This window comes from Balearica regulorum, chromosome 3, assembly GCF_011004875.1.
Source record: "Balearica regulorum gibbericeps isolate bBalReg1 chromosome 3, bBalReg1.pri, whole genome shotgun sequence".
Taxonomy (NCBI): Eukaryota; Metazoa; Chordata; class Aves; order Gruiformes; family Gruidae; genus Balearica; species Balearica regulorum.
This window is the reverse complement of record NC_046186.1, coordinates 100814843-100829784: the sequence shown is the minus strand read 5'-3', so window position 1 is coordinate 100829784 and position 14942 is coordinate 100814843. Positions and strand designations below refer to the sequence as shown.

General features: G+C 45.5%; 1 protein-coding gene across 1 annotated transcript in view; it reads right to left on the bottom strand.

Moving 5' to 3' along the window:
• The window catches only part of HHAT (hedgehog acyltransferase), a 160271-nt gene extending 146872 nt beyond the window's left edge, over positions 1-13399 (bottom strand). Inside the window, 7 exon segments of the mRNA XM_075749183.1 lie at positions 4694-4865; positions 8157-8369; positions 9666-9860; positions 10496-10609; positions 11305-11372; positions 12726-12862; positions 13252-13399. Of these exon segments, the coding sequence (XP_075605298.1) occupies positions 4694-4865; positions 8157-8369; positions 9666-9860; positions 10496-10609; positions 11305-11372; positions 12726-12819 (856 nt within the window). The 5' untranslated portion in view covers positions 12820-12862; positions 13252-13399.
• Between the last annotated feature and the right edge of the window lie 1543 nt (positions 13400-14942).

Here is a 14942-nt window from a genome sequence, read left to right as displayed (position 1 = left end):
GGGTATTTAGTCCATTGAAGATGTAGACGCAACCAACTTTTTTCATATCATGACAGAAATCCAGCTAAGTCTTCAACGTGTGAACGATAGATTTTGTACTGTCTCAATGAAGAGCTTAAATAATGAATGTCCATTTTCTCTTTTAGTAGAGAAGTTCTTATAAATAATATGAAGAATAGTTTTAAGAAAGCCATTGTTCTTCAGAAGACCCTCCAGCTAGGATTCCAACCATTTTTCATTTAAACCCTCCAAAATCAAGGACCCACAGTGCAACAAGACACTTCCTTTCCTACTCATTGAAAGATTGATGCATAGAGGATGCAGCCTGCTGTGTCTCAGAGCAGGTTGCTGACTACATACTTCCATAGATCATCAATCCATAGGGCAGGAACATAAGTTACCTTTCCTGGTGACTGCCAGGCACAAGTTAGGAAATGTATGGAGAGGAGTAATCCAGGAAAACAGGAGTGAGAATTGAAAGTTCTGCCTTTACAAGAACTACACATACATTGCCATTAGTCATCTGCTCACAATTCCCAACACTTATCACTCAGTTAACGGACTTGAAACTTGCCAGTTACAAATATAACCTGCATATAACAGCAGTTATAGAGATTGCACAGATACTTCAATTACAGCAGTTCTTCCATCCACAGTACAACTAAAATGCAGGAAAGCACGTGCCACAGGCATCATCCACCCAGATTACATAGCCAATACAGACTGGAGGATATTGAACAAGCAAAGGGTGAAACAAAGCTACAAGGCCCTCCGAGCCTTTAAGACACTATGGTAATACAAGAAACACCCACCACACGGCTCACAAGAAGAAACACCCACCACACGGCTCACAAGAAGAAACACCCACCACACGGCTCACAAGAAGAAACACCCACCACACGGCTCACAAGAAGAAACACCCACCACACGGCTCACAAGAAGAAACACCCACCACACGGCTCACAAGAAGAAACACCCACCACACGGCTCACAAGAAGAAACACCCACCACACGGCTCACAAGAAGAAACACCCACCACACGGCTCACAAGAAACAACACCCACCACACGGCTCACAAGAAACAACACCCACCACACGGCTCACAAGAAACAACACCCACCACACGGCTCACAAGAAACAACACCCACCACACGGCTCACAAGAAACAACACCCACCACACGGCTCACAAGAAACAACACCCACCACACGGCTCACAAGAAACAACACCCACCACACGGCTCACAAGAAACAACACCCACCACACGGCTCACAAGAAACAACACCCACCACACGGCTCACAAGAAACAACACCCACCACACGGCTCACAAGAAACAACACCCACCACACGGCTCACAAGAAACAACACCCACCACACGGCTCACAAGAAACAACACCCACCACACGGCTCACAAGAAACAACACCCACCACACGGCTCACAAGAAACAACACCCACCACACGGCTCACAAGAAACAACACCCACCACACGGCTCACAAGAAACAACACCCACCACACGGCTCACAAGAAACAACACCCACCACACGGCTCACAAGAAACAACACCCACCACACGGCTCACAAGAAACAACACCCACCACACGGCTCACAAGAAACAACACCCACCACACGGCTCACAAGAAACAACACCCACCACACGGCTCACAAGAAACAACACCCACCACACGGCTCACAAGAAACACCACACAGCTCAGTCATGTTATCTGTGACAGAGGTGGCTTCCGCTAAAAGCAGAGAAACCCTACACTGACTTTGACATGCTCACATTCAGAAGAGTAGAACACACAGAACTAGGCATTTGCAAATGAATTAGAAGGAATGAGGTAACATAACCTATATGCAAGAGTGCTATTACAGTAACACAAGTAGTGACTTGTAAAGGGGATGGAGTAAAGAACCTGAACATTTGACCTAAGAGGATCTTTGGTTTAGTTGCAAAAGGACACAAGTTTTAAAAATTTTTAAGTTTAAAAAAGAACCATACAATTCACAAAATGTACTAACAGTAGCTAAAGCACACAAGCAGTAGTATTGAAGGCAGCTTGCACCTTTGTTACAGTTAAATACCCAGGCAAAGCCATACATACACTATTTTGTATATTGCTGCTTCTAGAAACTAATTTGTCTAATTCCTTCCACACAAGAGAAAACACTTCTCTTACTGCTAACAGAAGTACTGCTGGGTAGTACATTCTCACAGGTACTATTTTCTCTTAAGTTTGTACCTGTGTGCGCTCAGGAACATTACTTCAGGTAACTTTAGCATTTCTGCCGTATTTATGGCCATACACATTTATTAATGTTGTACACTGGCATTTTTAAACCACCATTGCAACTCAGTCAGGGTTTAGTTTGGTTTATTTCTCACCTCACAGGACCACCACATGAAGTGATGCAGAACACTATGAAGCTTCATACTTCTGAGATGCATACTGACCATCATTGCTGCCCTTAAGATGGTGAGAGCAAAATCTCATAGCATTGTTGTCTTTACCTGCGCTGCTGGCAGTTATTACCCATTGTTCAAAGATATCCCATAAGAAAAATGGGGGAGCAGTTACAATCTCCCTAATTAGAGCTGATTGCAAAACAGCCTCAACAGCCTTTCCCCTAAGTTTATCAGGCTACCAGGGTAGTGAGGCATCACAATCTAAGTGGATGCTCCGTGCTGCTTTGAAGCTGCTGTAGTTAGGTGGAAAAAATGGGGAAAAAAATAGCAATGCAGAAAAGCTAATATACCATGGGGTTAATCCTCTCAAGTTAACAACAAACTGCTTCCTTGGTCTCAAGACTCAGTTATCTGACGTAATTGGTTTTAGTAACACAGAATGCAAAATAACGGAGGGGAGCATTTGGCTCTGTACAAGAACTGTTGTAGAGGCATGGTAAGATCCATAAGGATCCAGTAAGGATCAACAGAAAACTATTACTAGTATCCTTACTCATATCAGTGGCTCCCTAAAACAAGTCACAACAGTGGTCTGTCACTGGTTTGAGCCTAAGGAGATCTGTATAATCATTGTGATAAAACTTGCAGAGAAAACATTTTAAAAAGGGACAAACTTCTGCCTCAATCTCATTTGTACTACATATTTAAATACCTGCTTTCATTACTACAATGACAAAGCTCAACAAGAATAGGGTTAACACTCTGAACACACCTCTCCTAAAAGCAGGGTCTCCACAGGGGACTTGTTTCAATTCAAATTATCATATTTTAATCAGGCAGCTTTACAGTCCAAACTTGCTTTGACACTGACATTCATCACCTGTTGCTCTGAGGCATTTCAGCCTTCTCTAATCATCTGTTCAAAATGTATTTTAATTCTTAGGATATAACACTTGATTTCATCAGATAAATATACAGCCTACTTATTGTCTGGAAAGTAACTTTTTCCCTTTTTAAAATCAACATTGGCAGTCTTGAAAGGAGGGAGGAATCCACCAGTAACAAAGCTGGAATATTTTGTCCCTAATTCCATAGCCTTGCCTACCTTACCCAGTGGCCAGCACTTACCAGCTTCCACACACTCAGTAACACAGCAAAACTCTGTCAGACATACAGACAACACCAGAACCTAACAGATTTAGTTTATCTACAAATTGACATTTAGAACAGAAGATGAAAACTCAGAATCCACTTTTTAAACAGTGACTGAGTAGAATGAACCATGGAGACAAATCTCCCTTTCTGCTCTTGCTTTTTTATATGTTTCAGTATATAATTTTTATATACGTTAAGTGTGTATATATACACACATACATATATACACAGAGACAGAGCGCACACATTGCCCTCTACTGACCAGAGTCCAATACACAAGTGTCCTCCAACACACACCAATTAATAGTACATGATCTCCAACGAATGCTTGACAGGACCATACCAGTGTGTGTATTGATTCCTGTTACTTGCTGGTACAGTAAGAGGCATCTCCTTCAATTCAGGAATCACCAAGGCTTTTTCAGAACCCAATTTTAAGGCCTGGGGGTTCTCTGCTTTCGTTCCTCCTACCTGGTGATACACACAGGACAGTAGAAAAATCAAACCAACCGCATATGCCAGTGGCTTACGGGTTAGTCTACATCCATGTACATACCAGCGCCCCAAGCTCGGGCCATTTGTAAGCACTCTTTCTCCCCAGTTAAGCATTTTAGTGAAATACCAGGGAGCTGGGAGGGGGCAGAAGAGGGGAAGACAAGCAGGAAGAGAGCTGAAAGGCACTGACTGCTACTTTCAGGCCATCCTGTTTGCAATTCCTTCCCTCTGCTCTTTTCATGAGTACTGCCATTTTACCTTTCAACATGAATACAAACTAGAAACATCAAACAGAAGGAGATCAATAAACACTTTAATTCTTAATGTTTTCCCTCCTCCATCCCTACACTAAAACTCTTTAAGTGTCCACTTCTATAACTTGGTGAGGAAAGCCACTTTAGACTGGGAAAAAAAACAGAATATTTTTTTTAATTTAGGAAACAACTCAGTAAGTTCAACTGTAAGCTTCTTAGAGTATCTACATGTTATATTAAGAGTCTGTAGACCACCCTTCCGACAGTAACTGGTCACAAGGTATACTCATAAGTACCTACAGATGGACATAACACAGAAGTAGACTGGGGTTCTTGAAGCAGTGAGAGAAGGACGATTTCTGCTGTTGTTTCTATACTCACCCAAGGCCCAGTATGATGCAGCTTCCAAAGGTGGAGCACTGCTGTAGAGAGCATGGATATACATAAGGTGAATCATCAGCTCAGCCAGGCACCACCAAAAGAAAATACGAATTATGCCCACTATTAAGACGGTGAGATTGGTCTTCAAACTGAATGCTTCTTGTCTCCTCATCTAAAGAAGAAATCCAAATAGGTTATATGGCACATAACTGACTGTTTTACTCAAATACTCATCCTGAGAACTTTAAGTTTCACTTGTTATTCATTACTATTACTAAGGGGACCATCTGAGTACACCATTTGGAAATTCCTGACATACGAGGGAGACTGGTCTGTCCATTCTCAATCTCAGCAAGCAACAGAAATCAAAAAGAGGTCAAATATGTTGTAAAATAGTGCACCAAACTATTGTAGAAAAGGCCAAGTGCTGTTAACCTGAACAGAATCCAGACATGAGACTAATTCCTGTAACTCGATCAACCTCTAGAGATAATTAAAAATGTTTAAAGAAACTACAGCTATGAAGGAGAAAGTTTTCCAAGCAGCAGTCCTATCAAACACAGAAAGAATGACTGCTTACTCTTAAAATACCTCCAACTGCTACCAGCTGAATGGGATTGGCTGAGGACAGTACTTCATTTTTCTCCTGTAGCATTGCCAAGGTCAACAAGACCTACATGACATGCTGAGCAAATGGCAGTTAAGTGCAAGTTCAATATCAGATAAGAAGGTTTGCAGTTGACAGGCTTCACAAGATGTCCCAAACTCTTGCACTACTAACTATAGTAAACACATTGGTATACTATTGTTTTACCTTCTTTCCACAGTAAAAGAGAATATTATCAAATAACAGAAAAACAAGATTGCCTAAAAACGTAGTCATGTTTTGTACACCTATCATTGTGTGTTTGCAACTTCTCCAGTCTCTAACTGGTCACCAAAAACACACGTACAAGATAAAAAACCAACCCATCTGCATGGACAAAACCCCCTCAAAACTGCAAGCACAGTACAGCTAACATGCAGCGAACTCTGCTCACTTACAAATGAAGCAGGACACTCATTCTGAAAGTTCATTTGTACCAGCTAGATGAAAGATTGGAGACTACCATTTAGTTACAGGGATTTGCACAACAGGCCTCCAAACCCATGACTAGATCTACTATGCTCTGCTTCAACCCAGAAATTCAACAAGGCCATTAATGAGTGTCATAGTCTCATTTTTGCTGGTAATGGATGCAAATTGCCAGCATCAGTATTACACATTTCAGGCCATACAGCAGGTTGTCTCCATCTCCAGGACTTCTGCTTTCTAGTGTGCTCAGCAGGAGCCCTCATCTCAATCTCAGCTTCAGTTAAGGGATTCTGCAGGTGGTCTTTTCTGATAGCAGCAATAAACATACTCATTGTGTTGTGCACTTTGAATCAACTGCTGGGCACTGTAAAATTCAAAACCCTTCTCCAGCCTCACCTGTCAAGGCAATACTCTCTGTTCAGGTAAGAGCTTTGACAGCACGCTTCGGCTAACACCAGCAAGAAACATGTTAAGGTTGTTCAGTTTGTTTCATCTTCTTTGTGGCTTTAACCAAACAGGTCTGTGCATATTTAAATGCACCTACTGCCAATGCAGGCATCCCATTCTCAATTTTCCTTTTACTCCTCACACCAAGAATACAGGTGGTCTTTGCTGAGGCATATCAGATGAGCTTAGTTTCAATGCAAGACCCCTCCATTTTTTTCCTACCAGCTACCCCCAAGATGCTCTCAACTTGGAGTCTCATAGGTTTTCTGAAACTTTCCTTGAAAAAAATCTGCCTCTGCTAGGGGTACAAGAATATACGTGTAATTTAACAGACTTCAGAAGCTACAAAATAATAAACAGTAAAAAAAATGTTACCTCAGGCTCTATGCAAGTCTATGCAGACTTTTCCTACAACATCCATCCCAGACAAATAACATTCAGCTTTGCATCTTCAAAAGCTACTGAAGACAAATGAGCATAGGGCTTGTCACTCAGGGGTGCACCAGAATCTCAGTTTTCACTTTCATAAAGCCCAGTCTATTTGCTGTAGCTTCAACAGAAAATTTCCAAATATAAACAGAAGCAAGCAATGCCTAGGCTTCATACATAAACTGAAACAGCAGTTTTATGGTTGGAAACGTCCACTCATCTGCTTTATCCCAATGACGTTAGCTATAGACATCACAGGTGTTGATTTTACTTCTTACTCAAGTGCACAAGAAAATGAGGAAAACCATAAAGCATGCCACTCTGAAATCTGTTTCAGACTTAGTAGTCAGGTGTTGCTGAAAATGTGACATTATTCTGTCTGATGGAAGAACAGACAACAAAAATCCAGTTCAGAAGCTACATGCTAAAATTATGAACACTCTCCAAATGTAACAACATCTGTCATTGGCTCCCTGAAGGGATGAATCTGACATCAGACAAAAAACATCCTGTAAAGAGAACTAGGGAGAAGGTTTATCTTGAAGCTGATATCCAGGACATGGTCAAATTCCCAATGCTATGCTCAAAACTGTGCAGTTTTCACATTCCTAGACATTACTATGATATTTTCTAAATTATGTGGAAGATAGCTTTAGACACCCAAACAAATCTTAATCTCCAAGGACTAAGTAAAAATTGAAATCCTTCAAATCACTAGTAAGGAGGACAGTCATAGAATCAGTTTAGATGCTTTTACTGAAGTCAAGATATGCAAGAATGAAAACTCCTTTTCTGTAGGGCTTTTCCCCACCCCCAAAGTACCTTGCTGAGGGAAAAAATATTTATTTCAGAAGGAAAGACCAGAATCTGATGAAGAAGATTAATCATCCAGTCTTCAAAAACTATTTTGCTTTCTTTCCACCTCCTCTAACATTGGCATCTAATCAAACTGTCTCCACCCAAGCACCAGATAAATACTTATTTTGACAATATATTTTGACTAAATACATTCTCAATGTTAGTTACCAGCCTTATGCGAGTTCAGTATTATGCCATGGCTGACACACAAGCACAAATACCCAAGACTGATTTCTAACTACAGCCTTCCCTTTAGCATGCAGCATACTTCAACACTTAGAAAAGGATGATAGACACAGACTAACATTAGGAACACCTTTTGTTTGAAAGTCTCATCAGTATCAATTGTGAAAATAAACAGAAACTCAGGCTTAGCTGTAAACTTATGAAACACCATTAAAAGAGCATCTCAAGGAAAACTGGATGAAACTGTCTACCTAACATTTTCTCATGATTAGTATCAAAATATCTCAAGATGAGTAAAAAAAAAAATCAACCTATCATGCTTTAATCTATTCCTCAGAGTACAGGGCCTGTGTCTAAATTTGGCAGCTGAAGAGAGATCATCACCCACTTCAATAGCTTTTACCCAATTCACCTGAGGTGCAGATGCACTGAAAATCTGTAACTGTGTGATCTTAAAAGCACTGTTACCTGTTTACTGAATTCATCAAAATTCATAAGGGGTCCGTTGTGGAACATGGGATAATAAAACACATATGCCAGCATCCATAGGAACGAGTGAGATGACTTCTGGGCAGCTCCATGCCAGCAGTACTCCAGGCTGAAACTAGTGCAGAAAAGACAGCGGACAGATACTGTGAAGAGCAGCAGATAATACTCATTTTCTGTGTCGTACCACTTTCTCTGCAAGATAAAAAAAAAGCCAGCTCACAATAGTGCATTGCTGTGCCTTCTATACAGCTGGACAGCAATGTATACCCAGATCCTAACTTTCAGGGTCACGAGCAGCAGGAAACAACTAAAGCAAACAGCAGCTGGAATGAACATCTGAAGTGAACAGCACTACTTCATGCATGAACAAACAGCACTGGCTGTAGATGGAGAAAGGGCCTCCAGAGCTACTGCAACCAGCATAGGGACAATAGCTCAATTTCAGAAACATATTAGATTGTGAAGAACTATGTCAGCAGTTTTTCTTACAGGAATGTCATTACCCCCCTCAGGTTTGGTTCAGTAATACAATACCCAAACCAGCTGGCAACCCTAGTGACAGCCAAGGGACTGCAACCCAACTGAAGCCAAGGCTGCAGTTCAGATCCGAAGAGAATCAGTCACTCTTGGGAAAGCCAGAGACTGGAAAGATGTTACTGAGCCTTTATCAAGTTTTTGACACTCCCTGCCACACTCGTTTGCAACAACAAAAACACATCATCACAGAAAACTTGTAATCAGCCAAACTATGTCTGCTGATGTTCCCATTTGTATTGCAGTGGGCCCTTTCCTCCTCTCAGCAAGACACAGATCTGTCTACACCACATGAAGAGACCCTACCCACTCATCTCCCCTCTGCCCTCCCCCTGAACATCAGAACAAGCCTTGTAACGTATGCCCAGTTTTTCCCCTTAGTCCAAGTAAATGCAACAAGGACATTTCCTCACAACTCAGCAGTAGTTTCTCCAAAATCTGTACCGCCCAGCAAAAGCCAATAGAGAAAGAGCAAAACTGAGCTTGCACCAACCATTTGTGAGCAAGCAACTCGTCTGGTACAAATGAGTGTTGGAGAAAGTCTCCCTTTCCATGTAGAAGTCTGCAATCACCAATAAAGTATGGTCAGGCTTGACTAAGCAACCTCTGGATATGAATCCAAAACCCAACACATTAAATTGGTAAGATTATAGCTCCAAACAGGATACATGTTTAGTAGAGCACTAGTAAAGTATTATAATGCTCCAGCTCTACTGAACAGCACTTAGATTAAGGCACATGCTTTCATCTCAACACACTTGCCAGCATGACTGAGAAACACCTCTTAACTGGAGAAGCTCCAGCATGAGGCAGTGCAGCTCTACCGCCTAAGGTTGTTCAAGCCAGCCTCTGCTTACATCAACTGAAGGGACAGCACTCTGTCAACGACAGCTGCCCTAATGGACAAACACCACCATAATTAATTTGATGCTTAATTATACCTTCTCACATTACCTTGGCTTCTTCCACAGCTGGTATGCGTAAAGTGGACAGCAGGATAAGGGAGCACATCCATGTCAGGAGTGACAGCTGAAACTGAGCCACAGCAAATGATATAGTTGCATGTAACAAAATGACAGCAAAACCCTTGATTCCCAGTAACAACCAGCAGGCAGCCATTCCATAAGCCATCAAGCACCATGGTTTATACTGTTAGAAAAAGAAAAAATGAACAATTTTTAGTTTGATTATTTATAAAGAAAAAAAGCACTTGATACTCAACACAGCGTCTCTAGTAGAAACAAATGCAAGTCAACAAGGTTAAGAACACATATGAAACAATGCAGGGAAACCCAACTGTATCCATAAAAATGGAAGGGAAGGGGTTTCTGTAGCAGCATGTGTGAAAACCTTAGCCTCCCTAATCTGGGGAGAACATAACTTCCTCCTTTCCTTTCCCAAACTAGCAGGGGTGACACCACATGCCAGTCATTTCCCACAATCATGCAATCATTTAGCAATCATGCCAAAACCCAAGCAGTTATCACTTTACAGTCTTGGAAAGGAATAACTACACCCTTCTCCTGTGTACAGGGCAAATGACACTGGTTAATGGTTCACAACAAAGCACATGCTTTCAAGGCTTGGAGGCTGAAGTCTCCACACACAGACCTAAGGCAAGCTACCTACTCACTCTCACCTGTGCATCATTACAGACCCACTCACACAATTCACCCCACAGAATGGGATTTCTCACACTCAGTAGCCTCAGTGCCAAGATTCCCATGCCCAGAGTAAACTGAAATCCACAGAAACTCCCTGCCATGAAGAAAATCCATACATACCTTCTCCACCAAGAGCCTGGACACTTGTGATACCAGCAAGTGACCAGCCAGAAGCCACAGTATACGTTCCCTTCCCCATTCAATCCAGTAGCTCCACTCAAAGTCCATGGGGTCCTGGGGCATCAAGGGAACTAGTCAGCATGTGTATCTGGCCATAAAAGCATGCTCTTGCAGGACAAGAAAACATCTCTGTAACAAAGCAGGTCTGCTACCCAACACCACAGAACTCAGTATCTGGGGAATATCTTGTTTCAGCAATGCAGTCTGATCACTTACAGCAGTGAACTCCAACAGCTCCATTTGACTTCCAGTGGTGCGAAGTTCAGAAAGAGAGCTTTAGATGGTGTCACAGCTCCTACATCCCACACTAGCACTGAACCTGGCCAAGCAGCAATCGCTGCCATTCTCTGTGAATGCCATGGGAGTTTTCTGACCATAAAGTGGACAGAGAGGCACCCATACCTCCTCCCTGGGACATGGGGAACAGGCTGGTGTCAAGGGTAATCATAGCTTTTAAGGCCAAACAGTAAAACAGAAGGCTAAAGTCATGTAACAAAGGAGAAACACTTAAGCCAGGGATCAAGAAAAGAAACAAAACTTTGGTTACAATTATTAGATCTAGACACACCTGGCAAGTCCTTCTTCATCATTAGAAACAGACTAAAATTAACTATGAATATCCAAATCTGCAAAATTACTACAAAACTCTGAAGCTAAATCAGAAGCTCAGGTGAGCAGAGGGCATAGGGACATGATGTTAGCATTATTGCCACAGACTAAGACATGCCTGTATCAGTCAACCATCCTACCTTTTTGAGGCCCCGAAAGAGAGTCCCTGGTTCCAGCCCAAACCTTCTGTCCATTGCAGCTTCATACTCTGCAGAGAAAAGCAAGCCTTTGCTAAGGACACAGCAGCCAGAGAAGGGAGAGTTGGGGACACGGCCTCTGCTACTCCAGAACAACACATTCCCACGTTGCTTCTGCTGATGGGGTCGCTCAGACCCAGGGAAGGGCACATCACCCTGTCACCAGGTGAGCTGCCTGACCAAGCCACAGCTCTGCCCTGCAAAGGCAAAGCTACTGAATTGCCCAGAACTTATGTTTGATTCCCCTTTGCAACAGGGGCAGTAGCATGTGGTGACCAATCTTTCATCACACAGGACCTGCACTAATCCTTGTTTCCCCTCTTTCAGGACTGCCTGGTGCCTCCCACCAGAGCAGAAGGGACACACAGACCTGACAGTGACCAACACAAAGCCACACACAGAAGCTGCCTCCAGAGCCTGTTCTCATGCAGCCTTTTGCCATCTCCACAGATGTGCTGCACAGCCCTGTACCCACTTACCCAGCACGTCCCTCCCTGCCCTGCAAGTGCCTTTCTGGCACTCCTGTCCTTCCCTTAAGCACTTCTGAGAGCCAGCTAGGGTCATTAATGTAGAACACCTTGTGATTAAAGCCTAACACATTTCCCTAATGAGCCTCTGTAGCTATACTTTTATTAGCTAATACTACCTTCATTTCCCTTAAAATACCAATGTGCCAGAACCCAACTTCTTTTCATCTACAAATTGCATTTAAATTGTTTAAAACCCCACTCTTACTCTGCGCTACACAGCCCCACCGAACCAAAACCAAGCCACTGCAAGAGCTACCAAGAGGTTACTCAAGGCACAGGCACATGTTTGGAAACAAACTGACCCCAAAGCTGCACTGAGAACCCAGCCATTGCTGCGAGCCCACAACCCAGCACAGGAGCCCCAAATCTCCAGGCAGGGCAGCACCCACCTGCCCTGGGGGCTGCCCAAGTTCAGTCCCCAGCAAGCACGGTCAGGAGGCACAGCTGCTTCTGAATCACCCACCTCTAAGGGGCTGCAGGTGACAGGGTTCAAGACTAGCCAAGAAAAACCCCAGCTTTCCTGAACTTCCTTTGAGTGGCTGAGCTTCACAGGTCTCCCCCATTAATTCCCTGACAGCCACATGCCAGGGCACCATTGGGAAGAGCCTTCCCAGCACCTGAAACAGTCAAGCTTTGGGACAAAGCTCTCTGCCCAGCTGGCACATGGCTACTGCTTCTTTCCACAGGACTGGTCTGTAGCCAGGAAGAGCACAGGTGCTTGCTGCAAAAAAGCAAAGTAAAAACCAGCACAGAGAAAACAACTCGAGCCGAGCAGCCTCACCAGCCACGGGTTGGAAGCACCCCAAGAGCGAGCATATCCCATCGCAGACTTACTTTGAGACACTTGGTGCGCTTCATAGAAAGCGTAGAGGTGAGAGCCCACGGAGAGGAGCCCATAGAGACGCATTTCCCAGGCCGGCAGCAGCATCGGACTGGGAGCTGCCCCCCGGCAGACCCCGCCGGCCACCTCCCTGCGGGGAAAGAGATGACGGGAGAGGTTTCCACGCGGAAGAGGGACGGGCTCCGAGCAGCGGGACACTCCGCACCGGGCGGCGCAGCTGCCGTACGCCGGACTCCCGGCGCGGGAGCCGGACAGCGGCCACCGAGCGCACTCCAGGCCCCCGCGCTACCGGGGCCCTGCGGCGTGGCGGGCTCGGGGCAAGGAGGCGGCTGGGCTCCGCCGGCAGCAGAGGCGAGCCCTGCCCGGCCGCGACGGCTGCAGAGGCCCCGGGACCGAGAGTTCGGCACAGCCCGGGCCCCGCGAGGCCCTGGGGCAGGACTAGGGCCAGGGCCGGACTCCAGCTGCTCTCGCCGACGCGGGACTGAGGAGAGTGGATGGAGAACCCCGCTCCCCCCTTACCTGAGGGGGGGCTCCGCCGCCAGGAACAGGATCGGGAGCAGCAGCTGTGGCCCCAGGCGGGCCGGGCCAAGGCTCCAGCCCCGCGGCGGGCAGGCGGGGCCCTGGTGAGGGACAGCTCCGAGCCACCACGCCCCCACCGCACCACAGAACACCCAGCCACCGCCCCGCCCGCCGCCTTATGAGCTGCGGCCACCCCCCGGGGAGGGAGGGCGGGACTGGGGCGGAGCGGGACGGAGCTCCCCGCCCCTGCGCGCCCTCTCCTGGCCGCCGGGCGGCGCCGCAGCCCTCCCGCCGCGGCGGAGCGAAGCCCGCGGCCTGTGCCGACCCTGCCGCGCTTCCCGCTCCGGGACTGCGGCTCCACTCGGCCCCGCCGGCTTCTTCGTGGAGAAGGACCTTGGGCAGGCCCCGCTCCCGCGGGCTACGGCCGCGGCCTGGCCGATACGTGCCGTTGTCTTTCGGCGTGAAACGTGCAATGCAGGTCTGCTTAGATCTGCTGAGAACCCGTGCGTTGGCTTGTATCAAAGGCATGAACCGTTTGGGTAAGAAGTTATCATTCTGGTCTGTGTTTCCGTATTACGACCTGTCCGTGGATGCAGGCACCCTCACAGCTGAGGGATCGTAAGAGAGTATCACTTCTATAAAGGCACCCTGGGCAGAGGGTGCCAGCTGCAGTGTTTTACAGGAGCTGGGACAAGCCACAGGCATGGCACTGGGAGAAGTGCTGCAAGGAAGAGTGAAAACACAGACATCTTCTTCAAATTATCAGTCTCTGAAAAGTTGTTCCAAGAGATGTCGTGGAAATTCACGCTGAAGTAAAAGTGAACGATTGTATTCAGACCCAAAAGATGTCCGTTACAGCCTCTCACAGACACTTTTCCCTGCTGGAATGCAAGGTACACGGATACAGGGACAGTTTTTACAGTCATCACAACATAACTTGAGAAATTAGCAGGTCTGCAGAGTAGGGCACCACCAATGCAGGAACGCGGGGCTGGAAGTGCTGGTGCTGACAACCACCTCATGGATCAACCTCCATGTTAGCAAGGGCGGAGGGTTCCCTTCTCTTGGCACTTCAGACACGGCTAATGAACCTCGCTGCTCTGTGTGAAAAACACCTTGGCTTTCCAGCCCAAAAGGTTTCGGCAATTTATGCTCATCTGATCTTGCACGGCGTGACTTTTATCCCTCTCTGGTGTTGACATCAGTGATGTCCTTTGTTTAACGGGGGAAACATTTCATATCCTTTTGTGGATGTTGTATTGCTGGATCTCTAAGTTCCTCTTTATAAAATAGGGTTTCAGTTCCCCTGATCACCTTAAGGCTTTCTTTGCATATTCAAAGTCCTGTTTCCTGCTCTTCGAAAGCCAGTATTGTGTCTGATAACGCCAGGTGAGGTCTTACCAGTACAAGGGGTTAAGTCTTCCCTGTCTGAACCAGACATGCATCTTTTGGTGTCTCCAAGAAGCACATCTGTCCATCAGAGCCACGTGGTGGTCTCCCATCATTTTGCCTTTCACCTCCAATTTTTATTCCCATGTGTCCTTGCCAGGCAATGACACACCTTCACTTTAGGGTGACAATTTTGATAATCCCTAGATGTAAGGCATTGCATTTGCTCTGTGGAACTGCCATAAAATCTCACGGTCACGTACATTCTCCTCTATAATACCGAGATCCTCTTCTCTGCTGAC